Genomic DNA, 12,917 nt, shown 5'->3' on the forward strand with positions numbered 1-12,917 from the left:
CTTCCTTATTGCTCGCTGCACCTGCATACTAGCTTTTCTTCCACCAACCCCCCACCACCATTCACTGTTTATCTCACCACAGATGCCACCAGATCTGCTGAGCTTTTCCAGCACTCTTATGTTCTCGTTTCAGACCTCCAGAACCTGCAGCATTTTTCTTTTGTTATCCTGGATTCTGTTCTCCTGGGAAAGAGCTGCAGCTCTTTTACCTGACCCCAAGAGGAGGAAATTAGGGGGAGGGGGAAATGAAAGGAAACAAGGATTTTTTTAAAAAAAAACGCCTCTATTTTTTTTCTGTGGAAAATCTCATTCAAGATCAGCCCCTAAACCCACCTCCTCTTTGTAACCGAACTACATGTAAAATCCATCAATGTTCTGAATTTTAAAAAAAAACCACAAAACAAAGTTCTGCAATTATATATATGCATGGGAGGCGAGAGGGCTTCTGTTTCAAGTTAAAAGGGGCCCATTTTTCTTCTTTTTTTTGTTGAAAAATGCAGGAAATGATTAAAACTCATTTCCTTCCCTGTGACATTTTGTCTGCAATGTCACACCTCGGACAGCTAGTTTATAAGAGTAAAAAGGTTTGGGAGTTTTTTATAGTTAAAAAAGACTCCAAGATGAGGAAACTGGTAAAAGGTGACAGGGGGGGTTTAAAAAGGACAGTAAAGTACAGTAATATAATTAGTCACATCTAAAAAAGCACCCGGAATCACGTATGTGGTATTCCCCCTATTCTAATCAGAACAGAGAGGCGGGGTTTTTATATTTGTATATAAGTGTCTCCGCCTACATTTGCTGATTCTCAGTTTGAGAGTGATATTCAAGAGAGGTGTATGTGTGTGTGTATTGTGTGTGTGTGGTCTGTCTACAAAAGTAGCCCCCCCCAACAAAAAAAAAGTAGTTACAGCAATCTTTTGTTGCTTTTATGAATGAAAAGGAGATGACTGACCCCTCAGTCAATTTCAGAGGTCAGGAAACTGACAGGGTCCGGCGCAGGAATGTCAAACCTTTGGATACAAAGCTGGGGCTCGAAGGGGAGAGGCTGGACAGTGGGATCGACTCCATGCAAGAAGCGGACGAGACCCTGGGCAGTGTCACAGACCAGATGAGGAACCTGAACGTCAGCTGCGCCAGTTTGGAAGAGCAGAAACCGACCCAGAGCTGGACCATGTTCAGGAGTGAAGATGGGGACACGTAAGTTTCCGTTTGCACAATCCCCCCCCCCCTCCCCTCCCTCCAATTTGCCTGAATGGGGGAAACAAGGAATTTCTGAGGTTTGAAACTTAACTTTTTAAAGCTAGGGGGTTCTTCGAGAAGCAACTTATTTGAGGTTTGAAACTTAATTTTTAAACTAGGGATAATTGGAGAAACTATTTGAAGTTTGAAACTAACTTTTTAAGAAAGGGATTATTTAAGAAATAATTTAATATAGTGCCCCTTCCCCATTTGAAATATGTTTTTTTTTTAAAAATGTAGTCACTGTTGTAATGCAGGAAACGTGGAAGCCAATTTGTGCACAGCAAGATCCCACAGAGGAAATGTGACAATGATCAGATAATCTGTCTTAGTGATTTCGACTGGAGGGATAAATGTTGGCCAAGGCAGACAGGAGAACTCTTTGAAAACATATGTTTTACTATCCACCTGAGTTAGCAGCACGGGCTGAACTAAAAGCAAAATACTGCAGGTGCTGGAAATCTGAAATAAAAACAGAAAATGCTGGAAAAGCTCAGCGGGTCTGGCAGCGACTGTGGTGAGAGAAGCAGAGTTAACGTTTCGAGTCAGGGCTCTGAAGAAGAGTCTCACAGACTCGAAACGTTAACTCTGTTTCTCTTTCCACAGACACTGCCAGACCGACTGAGTTTTCTCCCCCCCAGCATTTTCTGTTTTTATTTTATATTAGCAGACTCGGGTTTAATGTCTCATTCGGAAGACAGCAGCTCTGATGGTGCTGCACTCCCTCGGTACTGCAACTGGGAATGTTGGCCTGGAACTTGGTGCTTAAGTCTCTGGAGTGGGACCTGAACTCATGACCTTCTTACTCAGAGGGCTCCTGGCTGACTTCCTAAGTCTAGCCTATGGTCTGGTTAATCCAGTTTTGTTTGGTGCAGATCAGTCCCCTTTGATAGATGTGTTCTTGCCTTGACTATAGGGAGGTAATGTGCAATCCGATAAGAATGAAAGGGGGAGGTTTAACTTGTTCTAAGATGGAGACACAAAGGGCAAAGAGTGTGGAAGAATGTGTGTGGGAGAGTGCGAGACAAGGGAGTGATGCAACCTTCCTAATCAGAATGAATGTATCTTAACAGTGAGCCTGATTAAACAGATCGAGCTGATACCTTCACTCCAGGCCCTGGGGAAATACATGACGGAACCTTCCTCATGTGTAAAATAGGAACAGGAGGAGGCCATTCAGCCCTTTGAGCCTGTTCTGCCATTCATGGTTGATCTCAGGGGTGCCCAGATAGACTGTCGATGGGCAATTTGAGTGTGGAGACCATGTGCAACCAAATCCCAAAATTCCAGCCGCCATTTTTTTTTTATTGGTTCCTGGGATGTGAGTGCCCTTGGCAAGACCAGCATTTATTGCCATTTAATTGTCCCTTGAGAAGGTGGTGGTAAGCTGCCTTCTTGAACCGCTGCAGCCTGTGTGGTGTAGGAACACCCACAGTGCTGTTAGGGAGGGAGTTTCAAGATTTTGACCCAGCCACAGTGAAGGAACGGCCGATATATTTCCAAGTCAGGACAGTGTGTGACTTAGAGGGGAACTTGCAGGTGGTGGTGTTCCCATGTATCTGCTGTCCTTGTCCTTCTAGATGGTAGTGGTCGTGGCTCTGGAAGGTTTCACTGGTTAATGATCAGGACTGGGAAACACTAACTGATTTCCTCCCACACCTCATTAACTCAGGGGCCAAGGACATCATTTAGTTATCTCAACATCCACCACACTATTCAAACATGATTGCTTTCAATCATCAATCAACTTTTACTGGAAATGAGCCCATTAGTTGCATAAGAGGAGAAGGGAAGTTAAAAGCACCATTCTGTTACATCTGGAATTTTGTTTCCTTATCCAATTTCGTCCCTCATGCCTCGCTCATCCAAACGACAACAACAACAACTTGCATTGATATATCGCCTTTAAATGTGGTCAAACGTCCCATGGAGTGATCTCAGGCAATATTTGGCACTGCTCGTACTATTTTTCCCCTCTAACAAATGCAATGAAATATTGGAAGCAAACGCATTCTAACTGAGGATATAAGAATGCAGAATGACTGAAGAGGCTAAGGTTCTTTTTTCTTTACCAAGAGAAGGTTACGGGAGCCACCTGATAGAGGTCATTAAAAATTATGGAAGGGTTTGACTGGGGTGGAAGTAGAGAAGATGTTTCCCCTTGGTGTGGAAGGCCAGAACTAGGCACCATAAATATAAAGGTAATCGCTAATAAGCCCAATGGGGAACTCGGGGGAAACCTCCTTGCCCAGAGAGTGGTGAGAATGTGGAACTCGCTACCACAAGGAGGCATATAGCAGAGGTGCATTTAAGGAGAAGCTGGGTGAGCGTGTGAGGGAGAAAGGGAAAGAAGGATATGCTGATAGGGCGAGGGTGAAGTAGGGATGGGAGGAGACTCATGAGAAGCTTAAACACTGTCACGGACCACGTGGGCCAAATGGTCTGTTTCTCCGCTGCACATTTTAGCTAATTTCCACAGTCATCTTGTTCCTATTTTCTTTCAAAGCATCCCATGCACTGTAGGTAAAAGTCCCTGCGTTTTTTGATGAAGTCCAGGGAAATTCCCTACAAGGAAATGTTGGGAAAGTTCCTTATGTTCCCTTGGGTATTCCTAAGTGACCTGCCTGTGGGTTGAGAGCAGGTTTCAGAGCTGTGGAGATAGAGATAGTCTGTTCTTGTACAAAGCAAGTTTAACACGTCCTTGCTACAACAACATGAGTCATCATTTCTTGCCCTAGTGTTGCTAACCTATATTCACAAATAAATATTTGGGAGCGTACTCACCTTGCTCTAACAGGTTCCAGGCAGGTACATAACACTATTCTTACACTGTACGATATGTTATTAAGTCAGGGACTCCCGCCTTCTATCCCTGATAGTAGTTATCCTGAATCAGATTAGCTAACTCAGAATAGACTAAGCGAGTGAATGTGAACTATTTGTGTTATGATCTGGCTGGGTTTCAAGGTAGGCAGCCAATTTTTTTTTCACACACTGACCGCTGGGGAAACCCAGGTGGAAATGCCTTGATAGGAATGCTCACAGGAAAATAAAATACCGTCACCCCCTGAGAGGACACAGAATGACTGTCGTAGAAGTGAAACACTCATGACCTCGAACGAAATGACTCACCTGCACATTTGTTCATGTTTCGGCGACCTTTGACCGTGGACACGTGCTATTTCAGTGACTTCCCCAAATCTGGGCGACCATTTCTCACCCATTAACCCGGGCAAAAGGAGGGTGGTGCAGCCCTCTGCAGTGTCGGCTTGCATTTGTACAGTGCCTTCAACATCAAGTGAAAAATGTCCCAAGCCACACCTAGTGATGTTAGGGCAGGCAATCAGAGGGGTAGGTATTAAGGAGGTTCTTGAAGGAGGAGAGGTGGAGAGGTTTAGGGAGAGAATTTCAGAGCTCGGGGCCTTAAGCAGCTGAAGGTACGGCCACCAATTGTGGGGTGAAGGAAATAAGAGGTGCTCAAGAGATTTAATATCTTCTTGCTAATGTCCTAATAATGCCCTATGTGCTGGAATTCCCTCCCTAAATCTCTGCCCCTCATCGCCTCTCTTTCATCCTCTAAGACGTTCTTTCACCAAACTTTTGGTCATCTGTCCTAATATCTCCTTTGATTTGGCTCAGTGTCAAATTTTATTTGTCAAGCACCTCAGGACGGTTAAGGCACTATTTAAATGCACGTTGTTAGTGCCAACTATTGCCTGAGATCGCTCCTTGGGACATTTGATCCCATTTAAAGGCAATGCAAGTTGTTGTTGTTAGATGAGAGAGGCATGAGGGACGAAATTGGATAAAAAGGAAGCAAAGTTCTAGGTGTAACAGAATGTTCTTTTAACTTCCCTCCTCTCCTTATGAAACTAATGGTCTCATTTCCAGTTAAAGTTGATTCTGGAATTCCCCTTAGATTTAAATGATGCGTCAATATTTCGCCTGTGCTTAGTTTTCACTGTGCAGCTGCCAACTGATGTGGAAATAATTATTCACTTCCAAAGCGGGAAGCGCTCGAGGCGGGACTGTGATTTCTCAGGAAATTTGTACCCTGTGCGTTTTCATCCTGATCCTCCGTTAGTAATTTCTCTTCTCTCTCTCTCTCTCTCTCCTTTCTCTCAGGTTTCTCCATTTGGCAATCCTGCACCAGCGCCCAGACATTGCCAGTTTCCTTCTGTGGTCTGAACCATCTGTTATAGACGTTTGCAACAAGTCCCGACAGGTGAGTCTCCCTCTTTGGCTCCTCCCACCTGCAGGTGTTTTCGAGAAGAGATTTAGAAAGAAGGAACTCTGCTGCAGTATCCCTAACCACCTGAACCCCCCTCCCCCACCGTGCTCCCTGTCCGCCAACATCTCAAAATTAAAATGCAATGTCGGAACGAGGATTGGTTTTGATTGTGCTAAATTAAATTTTTGCAAAGGACCAGCTCTTTCGCCGTAGCAATTGTGGATTTGTGCAGTAAAGTTGAAGATGGAATTAAATTTTCCAAGCCTTATTTTCCTCTCGATTTGACCAATCCAATACCCTCCTGCCCGACTTCCCATCCTTCATCCTCTGTAAACTTGAGCTCAGTCAAAACTCTGTTGCTCTATATCTTAGCTTGCAGAGTCCCATTCACCCGCCACACCCCAGTGCTCGCTGACTACACTGTCTCCCTGTCCAGCAAACACCTCAAGTTTAAAATTCTCACCCCCCGACCCCCACCAACAAAAATGTTGAAATTCCGTCCGCGGACTCACCCCTCCCTATCACTGTAACTTCCCCCAACTCTACAACCCTCCAGGATACCTGCACTCCTATAGGATTCTCTTGCACATCCCCACTCTCTATGACCCACCATTGGGGGCCGTGCCTTTAGATATCTGGTCTCCAAGATCTGGGATTCCCTCCCTAAAGCTGTCCACCTCACTTCCTTTACCCAGATAAGACCATCCTTGACCAACCTTTTAATCACCCCTCCTACAATAGTGGAGGTAGTTCATTGGTATTGGTTGAGGGTGTATTGGGAGGTGGGCAGATGGCGAAGCAATTAATTCTTTCAGCCTTAAAAGGGGGACAGCATCTATTTTACATGAACGAAAGCAGCAAATACTGGAATAGCAAAGCAGGTGTAGGTGTGTGCTGTCAAAGAGCTGGCACAGAGACAATGGGCCGAATGGCCTTCCAAGTATGGTTACACAGGGCTGATTGCATTCCAGGTGATTATGGAGGGGGAATGTCCCTAGACTAGTATTCCAGAGGCCCAGGTTAATGCCCTGGGGGCAGGGGTTCAAATTCCACCACGGAAGTGGGTGGAACTTAAATTCCATTAATAAATCTGGAATTGATCAATAGTGACCATGATAATTATCATTGATTGTTGTTTAAAAAAATCCATCTGCCCCACAATTCCCTTCAGGGAAGGAAATCTGTCATTCAGACCCGGCCTGGCCAACATGTGACCCAAGCAATGTGGTTGACCCTTAACTGCCCTCTGAAATGGCCAAGCAAGCCACTCAGTTCACAGGTGATTAGGGATGGGTAATGCCTTGACAGCGATGCCCACATCTCATGAAAGAATATATTTTTAAAAATCACACTCTCCTGACACCTGTAAACTGCCATTTTCTCGGAGATCTATTCGCTTTATCTTTGCGCCCGTGGCATGGGGAACCTGCCTTCCATTACTCTGGCGATCTCGCTCATTCTTTACTTCCTCCCGTTTCTCCAGAGCCCTTTGCATTTGTCGGTGATCATGAGGATGCCAGGGGTGACCGGGGAGCTGGTGCAGGCTGGGGCAAACCTGGAGAGTTTGGACACCTTCGGGAATACCGCATTGCACCTGGCCTGCGAGCGGGGAGACCTGGACTGTGTTAATTCGCTCCTCAACCCGACGGGCACCAGCGACTTCACGCAACAGCGCCTGGCACAAGATCTGGAACAGCGCAATTACTGCGGTAATTTATTTGCTTGCTTATTGGGCCCACACACTCGCGCGTTGCAGAATAGATAACAGCGACGCACGATTGGCAGTGCAGTGAGGCTGAGTGACAGTCCTCCTTTCTTGCCAACTCTCTCCCAGATTGCACGCTCCTGGTCTCTACACCTTCAAAAGGTCATGGAAGTACTGCTCCCATGAAGCTGCATGGATGCGCAGTGAAAGGTGCCGTGCAGACCCTGTTCTGTGACAAATAATGCGTGGGTGGAGCCATGCATTGAAAGGAGCCGTGCGCAAAATACAGGCTGTGCGCAACAACTCGATTTTAAAAGAAGCGTTGGAGAAAGTGCAATAATGATTTACTGGGATAGTACCAGAACTGAGAGATTGTGGCTATCAGGAAGGATTAAACAGGTTAGGTGTTTTTTCCTTTGGAGTGAAGGAGCTGTAGAGGATCACAGGATCACAGAGCGCAGAAGAGGCCCTTTGGCCCATCGAGTCTGCTCCGACACGTGAGAAACACCTGACCTACCTACCTAATCCCATTTACCAGCACTTGGCCCATAGCCTTGAACGTTATGACGTGCCGAGTGCTCATACCAGATGGAGGTTCTGAAAATGGTCGATGGGGAGAGAAAGGTTCCTTTTGCGGGAGAATCCAAAACTAGGGGCCGTAGGTTTAAAGTAGTCATTGATAAATCGAAGAGGGAAATAAGGGGAAATTTCTTTATTCAGCCTGTGGTTAGAATGTGGAACTCATCACCACAGGAACTAGGCGAGCCAAATAGCTTAGATGCTTTCAAAAAGGAAACTAGATGAGTTCATGAGGGAAAAAGGGATAGAAAGAGAGGCTGAGGTGAGGTGGGTGGAATGGGAAGAGATTCATATGGAGTATAAACATCAGCACAGAGTTAGGCCAAATGTCCTGTTACTGTGTTGTACGTTCTGTGTAAGTCCCTGACTCCTTGCTGGGGTACAGTTATACCAGCACTGGGGGGTGGAGGGGCTCTTTGCTAATTGACCCAGCCTCCTGTTCCTTGTGTGCAACCCTTTCAGTTATTAGACTATTCAATAGCAGGAGCATTACAAGTCTGATCCTGTCCTTACCTGATTTGTGTGCACAGGCAAACGCACTTCCCTTTGGTGACTGCTGATATCCCACCCCGACCACTAACCTCGGGCTGCTGAGGCCAATTAAGTGCCCAAACCGAGTTCAGCTCACTCAGGATAGTCCAGAGAATGGAGTTTTCTACTCACCTGGTGGCAAGGGAACCTAGTAGAGTATGGGTTCGCATGTATGTGCCTCACTGTGAGCTGAGTGTTAAAGGCCGATCTCCTTCCATTACAGGTCACACATGTCTTCACATTGCAGCAATGAAAGGCGACTGTGAAACAGTGGAGCAACTGCTGTCTTCAGGAGCCAACATTAATGCTCAGGTAAGTCTCCCACTCACCTTCCAAGCTGCACATGCTGTTACAGTTCACTCAGGGAGTCCCTGTTGCTGTGGCAACACAAACATTTACATGCACCTTGTAGTCTGGATAGTGATGGTAGGGGCTCCAACTTTCTTCCCATCACATGGCTGACCAGGAATCTCTCTTCACTCTTACCACCTGTTGGAAGGATTTGCAGGTTGATACTCAGTCTGTTTCGGCCACGTTATGAACGCACCTTCCTTGGCCATCCAGTCCTGGAGTGGGACTTGAACCCAGAGTTTCTAGCTCAGAGGCAGGGACATTACCCACTGCGCCACAAGACCTCCTCCTCAGTGTATGGTGTACCTACACAACAGTATGGGCTACAGTAAACTTTTTGACAAAGGAATGGCTTTTTAAAAATTTGTTCCTGGGATGTGAGCATCACTGGTCAGCATCTAGTACCATCCCTAATTGCCCTTGACCTGAGTGGCTTGCAAGGGGTGTTAAGAGTCAACCACATTACTGTGGCTCTGGAGTCACATGTAAGCCAGACCAAGTAAGGATGGCAGATTTCCTTCCCTAAAGGACATTAGTGAACCAGATGGGTTTTTAAAACAATATGACTGGTGTTAATAGGACCAGCATTTTATTCCAGATTTATTATTAATTGAATTTTAATTTCCCCAGCCACTGTGGTGGGGTTTGAACTTGTATCTCCAGAAGCAGTAGCGCCTTTCACAGCCTCAGAAAGTACTCTACAGCCAATGGAAGTACTTTTTGAAGTTCAGCCACTGTTGTAAAGGGGGAAACTAGGCAGCCAATTTATGCACAGCAAGCTCCCACAAACAACAATATGACAAATGACCAGATCATCTGTTTTTAGACAGATTCTTGGTCCTCTCAAGGAATCAAAGAGAGTGGGCGGGAAAGTGGAGTTGAAGCCCAAGGTCAGCCATGGTCACATTGAATGGCGGGACAGGATCGCTGGGCTGTTTGGTCGACTCCTGCTCCTATTTTTTTATGTTCTTATGTCGGTGGAGGGATAGATATTAGCCCGAGGACACTGGGGAGACTCCCCAGCCCTTCCTCGGGGCAGTGGCCATGGAATCTTTCACCTTCCCGGGCAGAATAGGGCCTCATTTGAACGTCTCGCCTGTTGTAACGTGGGAAACGCGGCGCAGGCAATTTTGCGCACAGCAAGATCCCACAGGCCAGCCGTCGGGGGTGCGGTGAATTTGATGCACAGCAAGATCCCACGAGCCAGCTGCTGGCGCATGGGGAGTTTTGCACACAGCAAGATCCCACAGGCCAGCTTTTGGTGCGTGGGGAATTTTGCGCACAGCAAGATCCCATAAAACCCTCTACACGTTTGAGTTGGTGTCTTCAGGATGGGGGCGGGGGTGAAACAAAGAGTTGATGGGGGTGGGGGGGGGGGGGTGCGCGTGGAGTGGTGGGTGGGTAAGAAGGACTGCCTTTCTGTCATCTTGCTGAAATCCCAGCAGTTGGAATGAATCATAACCTTTTTCCCTGTGGCTCCTCCAACAGGAACCGAGCAGCGGGAGGACGCCCCTGCACCTGGCAGTTGAGTTCCAGCATCGAGAAGTGGTGCAGCTCCTCATCGAACGCGGGGTGGATGTGAACCGGCTGATGTACAACAGCTGCACAGCCTTCCACCTGACGGCAGGACGGCCGGACCTGGTGATCCGGGAGCAACTTGCCCAGCTGACCAACTCCTCGCTGATCCCGCTGTACGATTCTTCTGATTCGGACTCTGAGGCGGAGTGGGATGCCCGATCAGACTGTGAGGTGAGCCTCTCCCCATAAGATTGCTAATAAACATGGCCATCAATTAGTTATCAGAGTCAACCTGCCTGGTTTGAATTTAAACAAAAGCTTGGCAGTTAACTGTTCCCTGGTGCCTCCTCCATGGCAATGCCTCTACCAATCAGAGTCCACTTCCCAACCAATCAATACACTCATCTCATGCAGTATAAATTGTTGCTTCCTTTGAGATTTGGTATTCTTACCAATCTGTCCTGATGAGTGCAAGATGAAAAGCTTTGACAGAATGTCTCTTTTCTTCAGTACTACCCAATTATTTAGTGGAGGTGTGTGCATATAGCGAGATACCTCTGTCCACCTTGAACTACAAAGAAGAAAGAAAATCAGGGAAGGGAGAATTCCACTCTAGTGTATGATCTACGCAAGCATGAGAATGAAGGAAAGAAGTGCATTTCTGTAGCACCTTTTATAACCTCAGGACATCCCAAAGTACTTAATTGCCTGTAAGGTGCTTTGAGATATCCTTTGGTCATGAAAGGTGCTGTATAAATGCAAACCTTTCTTTCTTTCAAAGCCCTTTACAGCCATTGAAATACTTTTGGCGTCACTATTGTAATGTATGAAATAGACAGACAATTTGTACACAGCAAGATCCACAAACAGAAATGCAGTAATGACCAGCTCATATGTTTTAGTGGTGCTTGTTGGGATAAATATTGGCCAAGACATCGGGGAGCCATCTTTGAGATTGTGACCGTGGGATATTTTGCGGCCGCCTGAGGGGCCTCATTTTAACGCTTCGTCCGAAGGCTGGCACCTCTGTTGATGCAGCACTCCCTCAGTACTGCACTGGAGTGTCAGGCCTAGATTTTATGCCTCTTGGGAGTGTGGGCATTGGGTTAAGGTAGGGTTGGACAAGGCTGTGATGCACCCACAGTCGAATAGCCCAGGCTCTTCCTAAGCCAGGGCCTCAACGGCAGGCTGAAGTCTAGCAATCTGGCTCAACCCTATTTTCCCCTTAGATTTCTGACTTACAGGTTTATTCTAGTCTGAATTACATGGGCCTTTAGGTTTGGGTAAATGTGTTCTGTGCATTGTTGCCCCATTGTTGGATAAATCCTAAACTAGTACAAGATCTATGTTCCAACAATTTAATAAGCGTAGAAGTTACAACATGGAAATAGGTCACTCTACGTAACCAGTCCTTGTTGGCAATTAGCCTCCAGGCTTGGGTGGGAACAGTGCTCGGAGGGATTTATACTTTCTCATGCCATTGGAACATTGTTATGTGGTCAACAAGGGCCAAAGATTTGGACATTGCCCCATTTAGGCTCAAACACGAAGATTGGCTATTTGGTTGAGGTACCAAAGGGAGTATTGATGAAACGTAAGAAGATTAGGAGGCCATTCAGCTCCTCGAGCCTGTTCGCCATTCAGTCAGATCACGATTGATCTGCTTTTTAATTCCATTTACCTGCCATGGCTCCATAACCTTTACTGCCCTTACTCAACAAAAAATCTGGAATGGTGGGTGATGGCACTCTCAGGGGAGGGGAAAAGATGAGGCGGGGTTATAACAAAAAAATACTAACCTGCTTCTGATTCCTGCCTTACAGATGCCCCTAGACTATGATGATCTTCAAATTCGAGGCCATTCTCTCCACTGAATGCACAGCACACTCGGTGCTGTGCACTGGCTTACCTTGCAACTAAGACAATGATTGTATCATCAAAGGGGAACTACCAGCGGACTGTGGGTTCAGTGTCATCGTCTCCCTATCCACCCCACCCATCGCTCCTCGCCCCCATTCTTCCTTCAATCCCCAAAGAGGTGTGGGCATCTTGAGAACTAACCGCCACATTTCAAGATGCTGAGTGTACCGAACTGTAGCTCCGTGTAGCTCACTACAACTTTGAAGCCAGTGCCTTGAGAGAGGCTGCTAAAGGTGTTTGTGGGGGCGGGTGGAGGGAGAGGAGGACCAGCTCACACAGAAGAGAGGCTGGACGACGCACAAACACAGGGCGGGAATGAACGGAGTATCTTGACTAAAGACTTTTCCCCTGGCCTTTGACTAGGAGCAAGTATGTTAACTTGTTTTACATGATTGTGGGGGAGGGGACATCCTCCCCTCATTTCCGTTTAGCCCCGCCATTGTTGCAGTGGTTAACCACCTGCGAGGTGACTGCTGGCTACAAGGGCTAACTCGAGACAAACTCAAGAATAGAAAAAAAATGTCCCCATGAGGAAGGACTGGGTCACTCTTTTTTGTGGGCCACTGGTACTGAAAGTTCAGGATATCATAAACTGACAAGAGGTGAGGCTGCAGCTGGAGGAAGCAAAGGCAGCTTTAAGGCCCATCCTCCCATCCAGTCTCACCAATCGGGCACCAAGATTGGTTGCGAGATTGCTCACGGCATAAACGCAAGGCCAACGGTGTCGGGTGGTGCAATGGCCCAGAGGCTATCCTGTAACCTCAGCAACTTGGGTTCAAATCCTGCCTTGGGATGAAGGTCCCTCTTCTTTGACTGGAAAGAGAGGTGGTACAGGGAATGAAG

General features: G+C 46.7%; 1 protein-coding gene across 1 annotated transcript; it reads left to right on the top strand.

The window, feature by feature from the left end:
• Positions 1 to 921: 921 nt before the first annotated feature.
• Positions 922 to 12,586, top strand: LOC144671488 (NF-kappa-B inhibitor alpha-like). Its single transcript, XM_078533432.1, has 6 exons — positions 922 to 1,197; positions 5,365 to 5,464; positions 6,954 to 7,179; positions 8,509 to 8,597; positions 10,125 to 10,385; positions 11,978 to 12,586. The coding sequence occupies exons 1-6, from the start codon at positions 929 to 931 to the stop codon at positions 12,026 to 12,028; spliced, it is 996 nt and encodes a 331-aa protein (XP_078389558.1). The 5' UTR covers positions 922 to 928; the 3' UTR covers positions 12,029 to 12,586.
• The last annotated feature ends 331 nt before the right edge of the window (positions 12,587 to 12,917 follow it).

Source organism: Cetorhinus maximus, chromosome 32 (assembly GCF_964194155.1).
Source record: "Cetorhinus maximus chromosome 32, sCetMax3.hap1.1, whole genome shotgun sequence".
Classification (NCBI taxonomy): domain Eukaryota; kingdom Metazoa; phylum Chordata; class Chondrichthyes; order Lamniformes; family Cetorhinidae; genus Cetorhinus; species Cetorhinus maximus.

Coding starts and splice junctions, on each gene's coding strand:
- LOC144671488 (XM_078533432.1), top strand. CDS start 929: ATGAATGAAAAGGAGATGACTGACCCCTCAGTCAATTTCAGAGGTCAG. Junction 1,198..5,364: donor AGGAGTGAAGATGGGGACAC/GTAAGTTTCCGT, acceptor CCTTTCTCTCAG/GTTTCTCCATTTGGCAATCC. Junction 7,180..8,508: donor GGAACAGCGCAATTACTGCG/GTAATTTATTTG, acceptor CTTCCATTACAG/GTCACACATGTCTTCACATT.